Genomic DNA, 16,653 nt, shown 5'->3' with positions numbered 1-16,653 from the left:
ACTACTACTCCTACATCTACTCTAAAAACTACCGGCTCTCTTCCGTGCTCGGTCCTTTTAACCGTACCTCCCATTCGCTGCTTTTCCCGTCTAACCGGCTGAACGCTCTCAGTCGGTCTAACCCGTCCAAAGCGATCGCTCGTTTCTTCTCCACCTCTTCTTGTTTCGTCAACTTTGAATTTTCCCGAAACTCGAGTTGGATTTCTTTGTACAAACCGTTTTTGTTTTTCGAGGGGAACGTTTTCGTCGCTTTGAGGATTTGACGGTACAGGCGTAAGGTTGTCATCGAGGACATTTTCTCCTTCTTCAAAGAGAGCTGTTGTTCGTATTCTCACAGCAGTAGTATGAGTATTCCAACGAATAAAAGCTCCGTTTTGTGTGTGACTGAAAATGACGAATTTTCCTCAGTTTCCCGGGAGAGTTAAAGAGACAGACACTTTTGCAAGAGAGATGATTTTGTCTTCTTTCTAAAGCGATGAAGACGCAAGTTTTACAGAAAAAGCTTTCGACGACGATTGGAGAGAGAGATTCTTTGTGGGACGTGGTCGTGAAGTGGAACGATATTTGTTTCAAACACATTCTGCCGAGATTGAATTCGACGGAAGTGAAATTCTTGCACGGAGTGAATAAAGAGACGAGAAAGTTGATTAAGAGGTCGTCTCGCGCGGGGGATTTGAAAAAGAATAGAAGAGATGTCCTCGATTTCGACTTTAGAAGTAGCGTGGGAGAATTGGGAGAATAAATCGTTGTGGCCGTGGCGCCGGGACGAAACAGAATTCTGCTCTCGAGTTGCTCGAACGAATAAACTCGAGTTGCTCAAGTGGGCGCGAGAGGAGAAAAAGTGTAAGTGGGGTGGAGGGACGATCAATATGGCCGCACGTCAAGGTAATCTGGAAATGGTAAAGTATTGCGTTGCGAATCAGTGTCCTATCAATACGGGGGCGTGTCAATGGGCTGCCGGAAAAGGAAATAATCTCGAGCTGCTCAAACACTTACACGAAGAATGCAAAGCGCCTTGGACTTCGGGTACTGCCGCTTCTGCGGCTGAAAATGGTAATCTTCATATACTCGAATATCTCGTTGAGCGCAAATATGATAAATTTGACGATTGGGCGTGTCGGGGTGCGGCAATTTGCGGCCAATTAGACTGTTTGAAGTACTTGCACGAAACCGCCAAAGCGCCGTGGAACTATTGGGCCGTACAAGATGCGCACACGAACAACCAACCCGAATGTTTACAATACTGCCTCGACAACGACTGTCCTCTCCCAGAAGGCTGGTCTCACGAAGATGGAACGTTATGCACATCAGAAGAATAAGAAGAAGAGGAAGAGGAAGAAGAAGGAGATTTCGACGACTGGGAAGAAGGAGAATACTGGGAAGAAGAAATGCAGCAAAAGTGATGAAAAAAGACACAACAAACACAAATTTTCTCTTCATAAAAAAACGCTTGATTTATTTATTTCTCAATCAAATCTTTCAGATCAAGAACACACGTTAGTGACAGTTTGTTTTCCGCGCTTCGATCGACGATTTGCCCGGTTTTATCCGTGGTGAAACGAAAACCACTCTTTTCCTTCCTTTCTTTCTCTTTCGGGTCGCTCGAGAAAAACGAGGAGATATACTAACGCTTTCGTTTGAAGAACTCTTCGATGATGTTGAATGTCGGACGACGATTGGTTTTCGGTGGTGGGACAGCAGCACTCGCAGCAGCAATCGGGGTGACCGCAACGACGAATACAAAAACATCATCGTCAGAGTACTTTAACTACGAAAACGCGAAGCGTACGACGACGTTTTGGTACCACGCGTTGCCGGCGTATTTGAGTTACCGGTACGTGCAACGGAGGAACGAATTGTTCCATCGGTTTCATCAAAAACAAAATCGTCCCGGGGACGAAGACGACGACGTGATGTCCTCTTCTTTCCCTCTTTCGACGATGTTCTCCTCCTTCTTTCTCCTCTCGGACACCGACGCGAACGCAGAGTACGAGAAATTACATAACTATTTCAGCCCAATAATTGAGAAACAAGTCTGGGAACAGAGAGGATTTTACATCAAACACGCGCAGTTCTTAAGCACGAGAGATGACTTCGTCCCGGAGAAATATCTCGAGTGGTGCAAGAAAGTGCAAGATCAAGCGCCGACGAAGTTGGAGAAAGGTGAGGCGCTGAAAATAGCGGAAGAAAGCTTACGAGGGACGAAGTATGAAAACGCGATCGAGTATTGGGAGGAAACGCCGATTGGCGTGGCATCGATTGGAGCGGTGCATCGATGTCGCTTGCGAGGCGAATCGAAAACGTGCGTGGTCAAAGTGCAAGCGCCGGAGGTGGAGAATCGGTTTAGGAACGACGTGGACACGATGATTTTCTTTTTGAGACTGTTTCAACCGCAACACGTGCCGCCGTTGAAGGAAGTGCAGAGGAACTTTTTGAACGAGTTTGATTATCGAATCGAGGCGGAGAATTTGCGAGAGATGAAACGGTTGATCGAGGACGGGAAGTTTTCAGATCGGGTGAAAATACCAGAACCAAAAGTGGAGATGTGTTCAAAGAACGCGTTGTTTATGGAAGAGATCGAAGGAGTGCCGTTGGTGAGAGGTGTGAAGGAGTCGTACGAGAGATTTTTGAAGGCGACTGGGAAGAGCGCGGACGCGAACGCGATGCGTCATTCGGCGAATGCGTTGTTAGCCGACGAGGCAAAAAACGAAACGAATTTTAAAGACGTGGAAGAAACCGCGCGAGCGACGAGGAAGGCGAACGCGATGATTCGAGCGAAATTTCTTCTCATCGATGAACCAATTCGGTTGGCGTATAATCTCTCACCGTTACGTCTCGTGTTTGGGAAGTCAGAAAAGAAACCGTCCGCGACGCTTGTCAATCTCGGAGACGTGTTGCGAACCATGTTGGACGTTCATGCGCACGAAATTTTTGAGTGCGGCACGTTCAACGGCGACCCGCATCCGGGAAACATTCTTTTAATGCCCGATGGAAGACTCGGTCTCATTGACTACGGTCAAACCGTGCGCATCGACGAATGCGCCCGACGCGCGTATGCCAAACTCGTCTTGGCGTTACTGCATGAAGATAAAGAAGAAGTAGCGAGGCTGGTCTGGTCCTCGCCGCCGGACGGGTTCGGAGGAAAGACGAAGAAGAGAGACGTCGATACGGCGTACAAATTAGCAACCTTTTGGAACGATCGAGACACGCCAGATATCACCGAAGGCTTAAATTTGCAAGAATTTATCGACGAGATGGAGCGAAGGGATCCAATGATTGACACGCCGAGGCAAATGGTCATGATCTCCAGAGTGTCTGTTTTATTGAGAGGTATGGGAAACGCGTTCGATATGCGATTGCGAGTTTCCGAAGCTTGGAGGAAACACGCGAGAGCGTTGTTAAAGAAGACCGATCCGGAGTATTATTTATTGAAAAAGGAAGAGGCGGAGGAAGAGAAGAAGTAGAACTGTAGTAGAATGTAGTATTTAGTTTTAGTATCATCATAACACTTTTGTCGAGCACTACACGTCTCTCAGAAGACTCGAACACGTTTTTCTTCTTTCTAATCCTCTTTTTTCGGCGAAATCGAAACAACCACCGTCTTCTCGTCCTCCTTGACTTCGAACGATACCGTCACGAGCATCTTGCCTCCACCACCATCACCACCACCTTTCTTTTTATTCTTGTTCTTCTCGCCGTTTTTTTCTTTCTTTTCTTCGTCTTTGGACTCCTCTTCGACGACGGGGTCTTCTAATCCGGCGGCGATGCGCTCTTTCTTCACCTTTCGCTTCTCCAAGAATTCTTCCTTCTTCTCGTTGAGCAATTCTACACATCTGGGCACCTCGCCAACTATTAACGGCGCGGAAATGCCAACTTTACCAAACATACCGTACGCGTCTAAAGATAGGTTCACTTTGTCGGTTTCCTTTGGCGGTTTAGGTCCCGCGTTTTTCATCGCGTTGACTTTGTTCTTCTTCGCTTTCGTGAGCGTACCAGTCATGGAGAGCAAATCGTCCATCTCTTCGTCTTTGTCTCTCTTGTTGACCATTTTCAGACCGGACAACTTCGCGGTCAAGTCCTCCGCGCTTCCGTTTTTAGACGACGAGGACGTCGCTTCCGCCGGTGCACTTTTCGGTAAGAACTTTTGCAAGAAACTCACCAACTGGTCGCACGAAGAAATTTCCGCCTCGAACGGTTCCGGAGCGTTTTCTCTTTCCCACTGCTTTTTCCTCTCTTCCGACGCTTTTTTCTCCGACGCATACTCCGCGTCTCGTTCCGCGCGAAAGACTTTCTCTCTCTTCAACCACTCGTTGTTTTTCTTCTTAAAATCGTCTCGCAAATCGTCCATTTCTTTCCGAATCTTCAAGATTTGCTTATACGCGCCGTCTCTTTCTGATTCTAAAGCTTTCACGTTCTTGTTGAAGTTATCGCCGCCGCCGCTATTACCACTTTTACCATTTTCTTTCTTATTCTTGTTGTTGCCACCTCCCTCTACGCCGCGAATCTTATCGATTTCGTTCTTCAGTTTTTGCTGCTCCGCTTTGTTCGCGTTGATCTCCACGTCCTTCGCTTTCGCCTTTTCTTGCATAGCCTTCCTCGACCCGTCCGTCCCGGTAATCTGCGCCTGCTTCGCCGCCATCGCTCTCGCCGAATCCTTCATCTTATTCAACTGCTTAATCTTCTCCACCAAGACTTTCTCTTCCTTCAAACTCATCGTTTCGTGCGAAAGTTGGTCTTCGATTCTCGCCATCTCCGCGTCGATTTGCTCCGCGCTCTTCCCTCCTCCTCGGTTCCCGGAACCGCCGTCTCTCTCGCCTTTCCCCATGTTATCCAAAGCTTGAACTTCTTTCCTACACGCATCTCTCGTTTGCATCAAAATTTGACATTGCGCGGCTAACTCGTTTAATTTCGATCGAATCGGTGCGTATTTCGCTTGCTCTTTTTCTCGTCCGTCTCTCAAGACTTTGATTTTGCTTTTGGCCGATTCGATCGTTTTTTTCCTCTCCTCGATTTGTTCGTTCAACCTTTTCATCGCGGTTTCGTGTTTCTCTCGCGACGGTCTCGGGAGCCTTTGCACATCAGAGGTACTCTTCGTCTTGCTTTTGTTCGACGCTTTCTTCTCCTCGTCCTCGTCCTCGTCCGCAACATTTTCCGTCGTCGTCTTTAAATCTTCTTTTTCCTCTTTTTCCGCCGCGCTGACGACGACTTTCATCTCGTCCTCCTCTTTTTCCTTCTTCTCTTCTTTGGACGCTGCTTTCGAGGAGGAGGATGCGCTGGCGCTGCTCTTGGTGCCGCTCATATTGCGTCTAACGTCTCCAATTGAAGAAGCGTTTCGCGGAAGAAGAGAAACGCGCGAAGGAAAGAGTATCTAAAAAAACGGATCGTCTCCCCGATGAGATGATTTTCTTACTCGTACGCGCTCTCTTGGATCTCCAAACAACGAGAGAAGAAGAAGAATGTGAGAGTATATATATCTTCCGCTAAAAACGAGAAAAGGATAAACAACGCTCCGCACGAGTGAGAGAGAGAGAAATAGGCGTTTTCTTGGTAAGAAGTCTCGGACTTGAAGCGTGTATGCAGGGGAAAACACTGACGGATGGGTTTCTTTTGGGGGAATAATATTCCTTGTCTCCCCAAACAGAGGGAGGGAAACCACGCACCAAAAAGAGGCGAAAAATGATCGAATGCTTCCCAGAAAAAGAACGAAAGCAAGAGAAAGAGAAAGAGATGAGTAAATTATGAATGTGAGAAAAGTGCTCTGCTGGCAAATTTTTTCATTTTGATTTTGGCTCGTGTGTTGTTCCTGCTTTGAACGCTGTATTTTGCGAGCGCGGAAGAACCCTGGCACACTATATATACGTATACATATACATTAGAGATGAACAAACTCTCTCTTTCTCTCTCTCTCTCTCTTTCAAAATGAAAGCGCGCTTTTTATCATCGTTCTTCGTATTCCAACAAAATCTGGTGACAATCGACCAATACTTGCGCGTCTAAAGCGGCGTACGCGGTTTGAGATTCCGAGAGCGGCCGCGAGGACCAATCGGACATTCTGACGGATTTATCGAGCGGTTTTGAGAGAAGGACCGAGCACAGGTTGGAGAGACCGATGGGTTGGTGTCGGTTGAGTTCTTTCTCGAGGAGCCACGGTTTTCTTCTCCGATCGGTTCCTTCTCCGTTTTCTTCTTCTTCTTCTTCTTCTTCTTCTTCTTCTCCGTTCTTCTTCATCATCTTCTTCTTCTGTCTCGCGCTTCGAGCGTCTTCCACTCTCGTTCTCCAGTAGTGTTGAAGGTCCAGGACGTTTCGCGGTTGGCCGAGGTACGACGCGCATTGACTGAGCCGCTTGAAGTCTTCTTTGCCGGCAAAGACGAGCTTTAAAATCGAATCGTTTGAAAATAAAGCGCCCAAAGTGTCTCTTAAAACCGTCGATGGCGCGTCGTCGATAAGTTTTGGGAGATCTAAGAGGAAACAATCCGATTTGGAACTGATTTGGAGCAACGCGACGGTTTCGCTGAGAGCGCTGCTGCGAGCTCGTTTCGACGGCGGCGGCGCGGCTTTCGCGTCGTCTTCTTTACTCTCTTCCTCATCCTCCTCGTTCTCATTCTCACTGTCTGAACCGCCGAGCTTGGCGGCCCATTCGGTATCGATGCCAATCGCATTGGACGCGCTTAAAACTCTAAACATTTCTTTCAAGGAATTTTCATCGTCCACGAAACTCACGTTTACGTTTTCTGGCAGTTTATAATATCGCAACTCGCGGTCCATGCGCATTTGCATCCTCATCTCGTCCGAACAAATTGAAGCGATATCAGCTTCGCTAAAGCCACATCGCTCGGCAAACGTTCTCGCGTACTCTAATTCTCCCGCAGTAACGAGCGCGCTCACCACTCGCTCTTGAAAACGGACGTCATCTCCGGCGTGTTTCAACGCCGCCTCGAACGCGCCTTTCGAAACCATTCGGTCGATGGAACTTTCCCAATACTGTTTCTTAATGTACGGAAATTCTTCGTACAGATTGAACCGTTTCACGGCTCGAAACCCGGCCCTTAAAAACGCATGCGACTCCATGGCTAAACACGTTGCCACAAACTCAATCTTCTTCTCTCTCGACAGATTTTTCGTCAACTCTTCCATTAAACCAATCTCGTCTCTATTCGCCAAGAGCTCAAACGTTTCCGAGTTTGTAAACTTTTCCAACTCGAAATGCGTGATCGTCGCGCACGCGCTCCCTGGCGCTTCCTCCAATAAAAATTCAACGTACTCTTCTATGACTCGATTGGTGACGATATCGTTCGTTTCTTCCCCCCAAAAGAAATCCTCTTTGCCAACCCCGAACGACTCCGCGACGCGCGCGATAACTCTCGCCTGTTGCGCACCTCCGCCTCGCTCCTTGGCGGCAAAATACACTAAATTCGCCGCGCGGCGTCGGCTCTTTTCGCACCTCACTCTCGACCTCGTGATGTTTTTTAGTTCAAACCAGTTCCTAGTGTACGCTTCTCGAACGTTTGTCGCTCTCGTGCAACTCTCGATGATCACAAACTGAAGTAAAATCCGCTCGCTTTCAATCTCCTTCGTCGACGCTTTCGGCGCCGCTTCTTCTTCGTCGTCGTCGCAGAAGGACTCTTCCTGCCCCCAGTTTCGGTCATAAAATTCATCTTCTTCTTCTTCGTATTCTTTCATATCGTCGCTATTTTCTTCCTCTCGCACGCGTCGTTCGTCTTCCAAAATCTCCACGCAATCCAGACATATTCGCGGTGGAATCGAATACGTTCGCTCTTCTTCATCTTTTCCTCCATCTTCCATCATCTTTCGTTCGAAAAATTGAACGCACGTCTTCCTCAGTTCGGGGAACTTTTGTCGGTTTGCAATCATCTCGCGGAGAATTCGTAAGAGTTCGACGGCATCATTATTATCATCATCATCGTAAGCTGCTGCTGCTTTTCCTCCCGTCGATGATTTTTGAAAAGCGGATGGTGATGTCGTTGCCGTCGTCGTCATCCTTTTCCCCGGAACCTTCCGCGGAAAACGAGGCTGAGGATGACGTTCGCGACGAATACTGCGACGACTACGCGGTGAATGAAAATAAGAACAAGAGCAATGCAACGACGACGATGACGATGGTGGTGCCGCCGCCGTAGCGAAGCGCATGTGATGCGTTTTTGTTCTTCGATTGCTTCTTTTTTGTAACGACTTTGGATTAGAAAAGATATTCTCTTTTAAAATTCGACAAAGAGGAGCCGATGAGGCGAGGAGAGAAGAGCGCTCGTTACGGTGCGAGAATGTAAAAATGAAGGTCTATATTTTGGTATGTTCACTCTCTCTCTCGGCTATTAAAGTGGCTCTCCCTCGTTGGATCTCTCTTTTCTTTCTCTCTCTCTCTTTCCTGTTGGTGTGTTTTGCGTCGTGGTATTTCGTTCTACGGTGATACGTTCGATGTCGCCTCTCTTCTTTTCTCTCTCTAATTCTCTCTGCATCGACTCTCGACTCTCTCGTGTATATTATTTCTTTCTTTCTTTCTACTAACAATAATAATAATAATACTTAATCCTTCTTCTCGGATGGTCTTTCCACGCCTTCCCACGATTGCTGCCACTGCTTATCATAAAACGTCGCCTCGTCCGCCAAGACCTTCAAGTTGTCCAAATCGCTCAACTGTCTGACAAAGCAGACAAACATAACGGTAGCAAAGATCGCCGTCTTGCCCAAAAACGAGTCGTGTAACTCAACCAAACCAGTGTGCGTGGCTGCGTCGATCAAATACGCGAACAAATACCCAACCATCGCGGCTCTGCCGTTCGCCTTCTCCGCCTCGGGCAAGTGAAAGCGCATCATCCATACTTGCCACGGGATTTGACCGAGGTCAAACGTACCGTCTTCGTCATACACCGCCGGATTCTCCTCCAACATCTTTCTGTGCACAATTTCGGCGTCGATGACTGCGTTCCAATCCGTGGTCCCGTCCGCCTTGGCGAATTGCGCGAGATCCCACGTCCCATTCACCCATCTCGAGTCCTCCCATTTCTGGGTGGATTTCCCCATCAAACCAGCTTTGGTGGTCGCCGCGGCATCTTTCCCGAACGCCTCGGAGCCGGCTTTCGTGCCCCCTTTTTCGAGCGGGGAGAGTTTCTTCTCCGTGTTCGTCGCCGTCGCTTTGACGGTTCTGTTTTAATACGTTAAAGTTGTTGTCGTTCGAAGAAGATATTCGGTTTTGGATAATACGAAGAAGAGATAAGTCAGTGGACGGACGCACGAGATCAAAAAATCAAATCATCATCCTTTGCGACGACGACGAGGAAAGAAGCCCCTTCCCTTCTTTTCCGGTGCTCGTTTCAAAGGAAAACTACCCTTCACGTCTCCTCATCTCTCAGAAAGAGGCCCACGCGACGACCGTTTTGGACGCACGAAGCGAAGAAAAAGAAAGAGAGCGACGAGAGAGATTTTCGACTGCTCCGTAATGCTCTTCCCACACAACAGAGAGATATTTCCCAACGAAAGGAAAAAAAAAACTAAAATTAGCCCCGTAAATCACGAGACGAACGCGCAAAGAAAGCGTCGCACCTGTTCACGCGAGAGTTCGCTCTGCAATTTCTGAGCGCAGAAACCGTTGAAACAGATTGCGCGCGTAAGGAAAACATTTCGAGTTTACTATTATGACGTTCGCGTCTTTATTCTCTCGTCGTCGAAAACAATTATATTTATCGCGCGAGAGGATGTTTTTTTTGTTGGGCGGAGCTTTTTTTTCGGATGAAATTTTTAGGCGAAAAGAGATCTCTTTTTTGGTGGAGATCTTTCAAAGAGGCGACGCCCACACAAAAAAAAGGTGATGAAATCGATGACTTTTTAAGGTGGTGGTAACGGTACATCCGTTTCGATGACGACGACGATTCAGACGACGACGACTTTGAACGGGACGACTTTTACGATGACGACGACGACGACGACGAGGAGGAATATTCTTCATCGGGGGACCTCCTCCACCTCTCGTCGTCCTCAGACTTCGAAGTCCTCCTCTATAAGGGGGGAAAATCATCATCATCGTGGGGAAAAGAGAAGACGACGTTGGTGTTTGATTTAGACGGCGTTTTGTACCCAGCCTCGAACGGTTACTTGGAGAACGTGCGAGACAATCAGCGAAAATTTTTAACCGAGAAGTTTAATTTAAGTTTAGAAGACGCGAGACGCGTGCGGAAAGAGGCGTTCGAGAAACACAATCAGACGTTGAAAGGATTGCGGAGTTTAGGATACGCGGTGGAACACGACGAGTTTACGGAGTACGTGCGCAAAGGATACGACGAGTATCTCTCGTGCGATCTAAGAGTGAACAAAACGCTCGAACGACTGAAACTGGCGTGTTCGAAGAGGAAAGGCAAGATGGTGTTGATGACGAATACGGCGGAAAAGCAAGCGAGGAAGTGTTTAGGCGCGTTGAACATCGACGAAAAGTTATTCGAAGATGGCATATACGGGAGTTCTTTTATGGGTGACAACGCGAAACCGATGCCTGAAGCATTCGAGATGGTGTGTGAAGATATAGGAGTCTCGCCGAAAGAATGCGTCATGTTTGAGGATTCGTTTAAGAACTTGAAAACGTGCGTAGCTTTAGGCATGGGGGGCGTTTTCGTCGCCGGGGAGACGTTGGAGATGGAACTTGGTGGCGGTGGTGAAAAAAATAAAGATAAGAGCGATAAGGGCGAGTTAAATGCAGTCGCGAATGTTGTACAAGTGGTAGTACTAAGATTTGTTTGTAGATTGTATTATTAAATGCTTGTACTCGCCATGGCCGCCGCGCCTACGATGCTACTCGCAAACACAAACATCGAACTCTTCTTCGCGTTTTCGTTATCGATCCCAAACACGCTCATGTCCCAAATCACGTGCCTCAACCCGGCGACGCCGTGATACACAAACGGGAAACTCAACATCGCTTTCGCTGGAAACACGAGCAAAGGAAACTGCGATTTAAACAGCTCCACGGTTTCCGGTACCGCCTCTGGGCCTCCCACGCACGCGATCACGCCCCCTACGCCAACCGCTCCGGACAACACGCACCCGGTGACTCTGTTGGTAATCGAGGACAACGCCACGATCGGAAACTTATAGTGCGCGCTCTTCCCGTCCACGTCCAGAACGTCTGGACTCAGAGGACGTGTGTTCAACAGTTCTCGATGGTTCCTCGGTGTGCCTAAAAACGCGGTCCCTCCGGTTTTCGGTTGTCCGTATTCCTCGGGAACTCCCGTTTGACCAATCTTGGCTGTCGCACTCGTCGTGAACGACTTTTTCCCTTTCGTGTAATACAGATTCTGTTGACGATGATGATGATGTTGAAATTGTTCCCGTTGTTCTCTTTGTTCTCGTCGCTCGGAAGTTTGAAGAAAAAAACAAAGCGGCTTTTGGGAGCACGAGTTCGTCCCGAACTGCCGCTGCTCCGAATGTTGCAAAGCTCTCCTCCCCGCTCGACGAAGCATGTTTGAATATATACGTCTCAGTAAAAAAAGAGAGAGAGAAAGAACGAGAGAGGTTTGGTTTGATTTCTTCTGAAGAGAAAAAAAAGTCAAAAGTGTCAAGAAAAAAAAATTATTTCGCCAGACTTTTCCTCTTTTTTTCTCCCGTTTCTTTCTGTACCGAACACTTAAAATTAATCTACCTCTCTCTTTAAAACACTTTTGTGTTTTCTACCGCTAAACTCGTCGTCACGAAGGAGGTTTGAATACGAATAAGTAAGAGAGAAGAGAGGGTTGCTTTTGGTCCTCTTTGTCTTCCTTCCGAGAAGCGCGGCGGAGATTTATTCAACGCAGAAGAAGAAGATTTATTATAGAAAAAAAGAAGCATCATCTCAACGACAACGAGAAACGGCCAGCACACGCAGCACAATGAGCGGCACGATCCCGAACAACGTCAACTACACCCTCGCTTCCTCGTTTTCCACGGGGATCCAATCCTCTTTCGTGAACGCGACGACGACAAGTTTGAGAGATGATTTAATTCGCGCGTTACCTACGAAAACGCTGTACTCGTTACCACGGTTAAACGCGAAAACCGGGGAAATTGAAACCAAATTGTACTTTAGGAACGACGAAACGTACGAGAACGTTTTGATCGGGCAGGCGTTACCGGGGCTCGCGATTGCGTTTTTGTTGCTTTCGATGATTGCAGTCGCGATGGTTTTGAAGTCAGTCCAATGCGTCTTCTCTTTGTGCTGTTCTTCGTGCGAGCGGATGTTCAAACCGTTTCCGTATACTCGCGCGGCGCTGAGACAGACGAAAACGGTGATGGTATGTTTCGCGCTTCTCGGCGCTATCGGGTGCTTCATAGTCTTCTCGTGCGGAAACGTGCTGACTGACGAGTTGACGGAAGCGGCGGACTCGGTGAGAGATATCATGGTGAAATTAGAAATCGAAACGTATCCGTCTATCGAAGCGAGTTTACAACAAAGCATAGACGAAGGCGTGTTTGTGTCGTCGAGCGACGCGTTGCAAGAGATACGAGAGGAAGTGGCGTACGCGAAGGATATGGCGAAAGAGTACGAGGATACTATTTCCACGAACGCGAAAATGGCTGAACGAGCCAGTCTCGGTTTGACGAGCGTCTTGTTTATCGTGTCCTCGATTACGACGATTGCAATCGTGCGAGGAAATTGGCGCGTGATTGTGTTTTGCTCGATTTTCTTAACGCAAGCTTTGTTGCTCACTTGGATCGTGTTCGGTGGGGTTTCCGCGCTCGGTGTGGCGTTGGACGACGCGCACTTTACCGTGAACGAATATTTAACTTCGCCAAAGAACGTGGACGTGAGCGCAATCGTGACGTGCGCGGATGCGTCGACGAGTTTGAAAGTCGTCAACGAATTGAGAGCGGCGACGTATTCCACCATAAATAGTGCAAACGAGAAGATGGTTCAGATTGATCCGTTCGAGGTGATGAAAGCGGAAAATGCTCCGGTAAGATTGATGAATGCGATGTTCAAACCGGTGTTTACGAGCACCTTGTGCGCGTCTGCGGCGAGCGATACGAGAACGGGAACCGCAGGAAATAAAATAGTAGAAATAGAAGGAGATGGAGAAGAAGTAGACGATGACGATCACGATAGCGAGAATAGTCACAGTAGTCATAGTAATAGTAGTAATAGTAGTCATAGTAGTAGTAGTAGTAGTAGTAGTAGTGGTAGTAGAGACGAAGATGATGATGCAAAGAATAGAAAGAAGCAACGACGATTTCAACGACGGCGAGAGTTATTGCACGACAAATCGACGCAAACCGGTCGGTACGATTTCACCGCGCGTTCTGGGGAAACGTTTACATCGTTCGAAGAGACCACGTGTGATTTTTACCGTCACAACAGTTCGAGCGTTGAGGAGATTACGTACGTGAAAACGGATGAACCCGGATACGTGGATGATTCGTCTGCGTATTACTTGGACACAAACGTGTACGATTTTGAAACGAAGTATACTCGATGCGCGTTGGCGGCGTCGACGGAAACGACCGTGTTCGCCGCCCGGTGTTTCCTCGTTGAAAGCTCCAACGACCCGTGGATTCCGTACGATACGTACGATGCCGTGGAAGCGAACGTGAAACTGGCGAGAGATTTAATCGAGTCCTTGCCGAAAGCGCATTCGTTGGTGACGTGCGAGTACTTATGGGCGGACCCGAACAAAGATAAACCAAAAAAGGAAAGAGAAGCCGCCGAGCTCGCGGGATTACGGAAAACGGAAGAGCGTTTACAAAGTTCCGTGAAAACGGCCACGCTCATGTGGACCGGTGTCTTCATGACCGGTATCGCGTTCTTTTGCATGTGGATCATATTGATGGTTGCCGTGCACCGACTGCGACACGAAGACTTGATGATTGACGGAGACTCCTTCGACCCGGAGAAAGCTGGCTACGAAATCTAATAAAATATTTTAAAACTTTAACTACTACACCTATCATCAATCATCTAAATCCACAAACTGTTGTCCTTTCTGTCCCATTCTCCACGCTCTCTTCGCCTCTAAACTCTTCCTGTATCTCTTATTCAACTCCTCCTTCTTCTTCGGATTGAAACTTTGCCACCCGTCGTCTTCTTCGTCGTCGTTTCCGCTCTCCGTCTCCAATCTATACTCGTCCTCCCCATCCGATCGTTTCAACGCTCTCAAAGGCATTTCAAACGGCACCAGCCGATCTGCGCTTAAATCTTTAAAAGGATGTTCTTCGTTCGGAAACACTCTCAACTTTCTCAAATGTTCTTTTCTCAGTTGGTTGTCCGGTAACATTCGTTCCACCGCTTTCCGAATCAAAAACGTCTCGTCTCTCGCGTGCATCGCTTTCGCCGTCCGAGTGACTAAACCTCCAACGTAACCGGTGTGCCTGTGAAACTTTTTCTGTTCCATTTTCCTTCCACTTAAATGTATTTTGCTCGCGTTTATCACCACTATCGCGTCCCCGAGAGGTTTCGATCGATCGAACGTCGGTTTGTCTTTCCCTTGTAAAACGTAGGAAATCTGAGACGCTAAGCGACCTAAGACTTCACCTTTCGCATCGATCAAACGGAAACGAGAACTTATCATCAGAGCATCGTTATTACCCGAGAGCACTCGGTCCCGGGTCTTTTTCAAAAAGATTTGCGTTTGGCGGTACGCCGAGGATGATGCCATGATACTACAGTATCTCTCTGCTTCGTCTTTCTGTCGTCGAGTCACAAAAAATTTCCCGTGGGAAGTTTTCTCTTGACAACAGTTTAGGGTGTATTTAGGGTGTGTTTAGGGTTTAGGGTTTAGCTGCATTGGAGAGTACAATTTTCTTTCCTCTGAGCGGCATAATAATAAGACAAAAAGCTTATCTTTTATGTACCACATTCTATCGATGAGAGCGTGCGCTTCTTCGAAAGCGACTTCCTCTTCGTTTAAACCTCCTCGTAATAATAAGTGTTCTTCTTTCTCTCGTCTTTCTCGGCGATGTCATCGGACGACTCCTCGTCATCGAATTGGAATTTCATCATCGGGAGGAGGGAAGAGACGACAACGAATGCGAAGAACACCAAACCTCCTCCTGTGTCGCGCGGTATCCTCGTCCTCGGAGGAGGACGGGGAAGAAAATAACGACGATCCGGACGAGTACTCGTTATCAGACGATATGAAAAGTTCAGAGGAAGAAGACATCAACGAAGTTTTAAAAGGCGTCGCGGAGAAGGAAATCATGCTCAAAAAGCTGACGGATACCATGGTGAAACAGTTCTTAAAAACCGGCGATCGAGGAGACGAAGACGATGAAGACCAAGAAGAAAGAGAAGAGAAAAGAGGAAAAGAAACGAACGAGGACGAGAACGACGGTGCGTTCGAAGTTGGTGTTGGAGAAGAAGGAGAGATGATGCGAGCGAAAAACTTTGAGATGGGAGACGGTACCGACGAGTCGTCGTCTTCGGCTTCGTCGTCGGGGTCGACGATTGTTTTCGACTCCATCGACGAGGAGAAGCGAGACGAGTTATTGAAAGATATTCATTCACTCCCGAAGAGAACGTCTATGCGAGGGTCGGTGAAACTGTTTTTGGATAGCGCGGACGAGAGCGAGTGGCGAAAATGGTTACCCACCGGGTTGTTCTTTGGCGTGACGACGAACGTGCAGCTGTTGGAAAAGTCAGAGACGTTAGCGACGGCGAACGACGAGGACTTTTCGTTTCAAACTTTGCTCGATTTAGTCGACGCCGCGCTGGAGTACGAAAGCGTGAACGAGGTGCACGTGCCGTCGTGGGGTTTAGATTCCGACGAGATTTGGAAAAATGGAATCGTGTTGGCGAAGAATGATCCGCAGAGAATCGTCGTCGCGGTACCGTGCACGTTCGAAGGCGTCAAAGCGGCCAACGCGCTCGTCGCCGACGGCGCGAGAGTTCAAATATCCGGCGTATTTGCGCCGCATCAGGCGTTAATGGCGGCGGCGATCGGTGCGAGTTACGTCGCCCCGACGTTCGGAAAAATGTACGACGCCGGTCGAGACGGCTTTAAAGCCACGGAGGAGATGATGAAAACAATCACCAAGTGCGGTTCGGAATCGAAAATCTTGGTGAAAAACGTTCGATCGGCGGTGGATTTAGCGAATTTAGGGAGCATCGGCTGCGATACGTTTGCCATCTCCGCCGAAGTTTGCGAAGATATGTTCTCGGATTCCTTGACCGTGCAATACAACAAAGAGTTGAACTTGACCGTCGCTCGAATCGGCGAGAAACAAAGAGATTTAAAACTCGAAGCGCAAAAACAAAAGCTTCTCGAGATGGAGAAACAATCGATGCCGGTGCAAGACGACCCGGAATCCGAAAACGATTCCGTTGGGGCGACGAAAACGACGACAAAAGTAGTCGCGGCTGGAACAACGACAACGTCTGGCGGCGAAAACAACAACAACAACAACAACATCGTTTCTTTAGAAGAGATGCCGAAAGAAGTCTTCGTGGAAAGCGACGCCGCCGACAAAAGCGGCGGCGACAACGACGGCTCTTCAAAAGGCTCCGTCGACTCGAACGATTCAAACGTCATCGACTCGGACGATTTTACCAGGAAGGAGTTTGATCCGTAAAAGTAGTAAAAACAAAGAGAGAGAAGTAGTAGCACATAGGAGAACGATGATTTTATAATCGACGCGACATACTCGCACGTACAAGCGCTTAGTAAAGAGAGGAACAACATT

At 48.1% G+C, this 16,653-nt stretch overlaps 11 protein-coding genes across 11 annotated transcripts; 5 read left to right on the top strand and 6 right to left on the bottom strand.

Moving 5' to 3' along the window:
- Positions 1-28: 28 nt before the first annotated feature.
- Positions 29-295, bottom strand: Bathy12g03040 (predicted protein; the record flags this gene model as incomplete). The annotated part of the gene is made up of 1 exon (XM_007509768.1): positions 29-295. One exon carries the CDS (start codon positions 293-295, stop codon positions 29-31), a length of 267 nt encoding a protein of 88 aa, XP_007509830.1.
- Positions 296-692: 397 nt separating this feature from the next.
- Positions 693-1,319, top strand: Bathy12g03030 (predicted protein; the record flags this gene model as incomplete). The annotated part of the gene is made up of 1 exon (XM_007509703.1): positions 693-1,319. One exon carries the CDS (start codon positions 693-695, stop codon positions 1,317-1,319), a length of 627 nt encoding a protein of 208 aa, XP_007509765.1.
- A 336-nt stretch (positions 1,320-1,655) lies between these two features.
- On the top strand, positions 1,656-3,464 carry Bathy12g03020 (predicted protein; the record flags this gene model as incomplete). The annotated part of the gene is made up of 1 exon (XM_007509986.1): positions 1,656-3,464. The coding sequence occupies one exon, from the start codon at positions 1,656-1,658 to the stop codon at positions 3,462-3,464; it is 1,809 nt and encodes a 602-aa protein (XP_007510048.1).
- A 98-nt stretch (positions 3,465-3,562) lies between these two features.
- Bathy12g03010 (predicted protein) lies at positions 3,563-5,299 on the bottom strand (the record flags this gene model as incomplete). Its single annotated transcript, XM_007509705.1, has 1 exon — positions 3,563-5,299. One exon carries the CDS (start codon positions 5,297-5,299, stop codon positions 3,563-3,565), a length of 1,737 nt encoding a protein of 578 aa, XP_007509767.1.
- Positions 5,300-5,937: 638 nt separating this feature from the next.
- Bathy12g03000 (predicted protein) lies at positions 5,938-7,998 on the bottom strand (the record flags this gene model as incomplete). The annotated part of the gene is made up of 1 exon (XM_007509962.1): positions 5,938-7,998. The coding sequence occupies one exon, from the start codon at positions 7,996-7,998 to the stop codon at positions 5,938-5,940; it is 2,061 nt and encodes a 686-aa protein (XP_007510024.1).
- Positions 7,999-8,541: 543 nt separating this feature from the next.
- Bathy12g02990 (predicted protein) lies at positions 8,542-9,635 on the bottom strand (the record flags this gene model as incomplete). The annotated part of the gene is made up of 2 exons (XM_007509968.1): positions 8,542-9,160; positions 9,559-9,635. The coding sequence occupies 2 exons, from the start codon at positions 9,633-9,635 to the stop codon at positions 8,542-8,544; spliced, it is 696 nt and encodes a 231-aa protein (XP_007510030.1).
- A 109-nt stretch (positions 9,636-9,744) lies between these two features.
- On the top strand, positions 9,745-10,699 carry Bathy12g02980 (the record flags this gene model as incomplete). The annotated part of the gene is made up of 3 exons (XM_007509626.1): positions 9,745-9,820; positions 9,890-10,651; positions 10,683-10,699. 3 exons carry the CDS (start codon positions 9,745-9,747, stop codon positions 10,697-10,699), a joined length of 855 nt encoding a protein of 284 aa, XP_007509688.1.
- A 58-nt stretch (positions 10,700-10,757) lies between these two features.
- Positions 10,758-11,465, bottom strand: Bathy12g02970 (predicted protein; the record flags this gene model as incomplete). Its single annotated transcript, XM_007509794.1, has 1 exon — positions 10,758-11,465. The coding sequence occupies one exon, from the start codon at positions 11,463-11,465 to the stop codon at positions 10,758-10,760; it is 708 nt and encodes a 235-aa protein (XP_007509856.1).
- Positions 11,466-11,870: 405 nt separating this feature from the next.
- On the top strand, positions 11,871-13,889 carry Bathy12g02960 (predicted protein; the record flags this gene model as incomplete). The annotated part of the gene is made up of 1 exon (XM_007509625.1): positions 11,871-13,889. One exon carries the CDS (start codon positions 11,871-11,873, stop codon positions 13,887-13,889), a length of 2,019 nt encoding a protein of 672 aa, XP_007509687.1.
- A 98-nt stretch (positions 13,890-13,987) lies between these two features.
- On the bottom strand, positions 13,988-14,630 carry Bathy12g02950 (50S ribosomal protein L13; the record flags this gene model as incomplete). The annotated part of the gene is made up of 2 exons (XM_007509612.1): positions 13,988-13,998; positions 14,042-14,630. The coding sequence occupies 2 exons, from the start codon at positions 14,628-14,630 to the stop codon at positions 13,988-13,990; spliced, it is 600 nt and encodes a 199-aa protein (XP_007509674.1).
- A 208-nt stretch (positions 14,631-14,838) lies between these two features.
- Bathy12g02940 (transaldolase) lies at positions 14,839-16,542 on the top strand (the record flags this gene model as incomplete). Its single annotated transcript, XM_007509963.1, has 1 exon — positions 14,839-16,542. One exon carries the CDS (start codon positions 14,839-14,841, stop codon positions 16,540-16,542), a length of 1,704 nt encoding a protein of 567 aa, XP_007510025.1.
- Positions 16,543-16,653: the final 111 nt, after the last annotated feature.

This window comes from Bathycoccus prasinos (assembly GCF_002220235.1).
Source record: "Bathycoccus prasinos genomic : Chromosome_12".
In the NCBI taxonomy this organism is placed as follows: Eukaryota; Viridiplantae; Chlorophyta; class Mamiellophyceae; order Mamiellales; family Bathycoccaceae; genus Bathycoccus; species Bathycoccus prasinos.
The sequence above is the reverse complement of the archived record's forward strand: the minus strand, read 5'-3'. Positions and strand labels throughout refer to the sequence as shown.